General features: G+C 38.1%; 1 protein-coding gene across 1 annotated transcript in view; it reads left to right on the forward strand.

Moving 5' to 3' along the window:
• LOC103609974 (olfactory receptor 51A7-like) overlaps window positions 1–550 on the forward strand; it is a 1,237-nt gene extending 687 nt beyond the window's left edge. Inside the window, exon 2 of the mRNA XM_008594225.1 lies at window positions 55–550. Coding sequence (XP_008592447.1) covers window positions 55–550 — 496 coding nt within the window. The remainder of the gene's footprint in view (window positions 1–54) is intronic.
• The last annotated feature ends 327 nt before the right edge of the window (window positions 551–877 follow it).

Raw genomic sequence — 877 nt, forward strand, 5'->3', positions numbered from 1 at the left:
CAACCCTTTGAGATACACTTCTGTCTTCACTACTGACAGAGTATTTAAAATTGGCCTTGCTCTACTGTGTATTTTGTTTGTCCTTCCTTTCCCCTTTATTCTAAAAAGGCTGAAATTCTGTAACAAGAGGCTTTTGTCTCACTCTTACTGCCTCCACCAGGATGTCATGAAACTGGCCTGTTCTGACAACAGGATTAATGTCATCTATGGATTTTTTGTGGCTCTTTTATCTATATTATTCTTGTTGTGTATTTCTGTGTCTTACATGTTCATCCTGAAAGTTGTTCTGGGCATGGCCTCACACAAGGATCGCCTCAAGGTCCTCAACACTTGCATCTCCCACATCTGTGCTGTGCTCATCTTCTATGTGCCCATCATCACCTTGGCTGCCCTTCACGGCTTTGCCAAAAATGTTTCTCCAATTATTAGGGTCATAATAGCTGATATCTTCCTTCTAGTTCCCCCTCTAATGAATCCCATTGTGTACTCTGTAAAGGGTCAGCAGATTAGAAATCTGATCCTGGAGAAATTATGTCAGAAACAGCATTAATGGGACATTTCAGCTTCAATAAAAGCCCAGCTCACTTCACAATTTTAGAAAAAATGTAGGCATTAAAGAATTACAACGAAAATTAGAGACTGAACACAAAGATGTACTGCTTATACTCAGTATGCTCATCAAGTATCAAGTTATTTGTTTAATTAAGCAGCAAGAACATTCCATATTAGATGTCTTGTGAGTTAGGTTTGGGATTGTAATATGTTTATAACTAATCTCACCTTCTTTTGCATTTTTATCTCTCTGTGCAACCAGCTATATAACTATATCTGCCCCAAACCCTAGCAGTTCAGTCTTAATTAGAATTAAAAAGATTCC

Source organism: Galeopterus variegatus, unplaced genomic scaffold (genome assembly GCF_000696425.1).
Source record: "Galeopterus variegatus unplaced genomic scaffold, G_variegatus-3.0.2 Scaffold10386, whole genome shotgun sequence".
Lineage (NCBI taxonomy): Eukaryota > Metazoa > Chordata > Mammalia > Dermoptera > Cynocephalidae > Galeopterus > Galeopterus variegatus.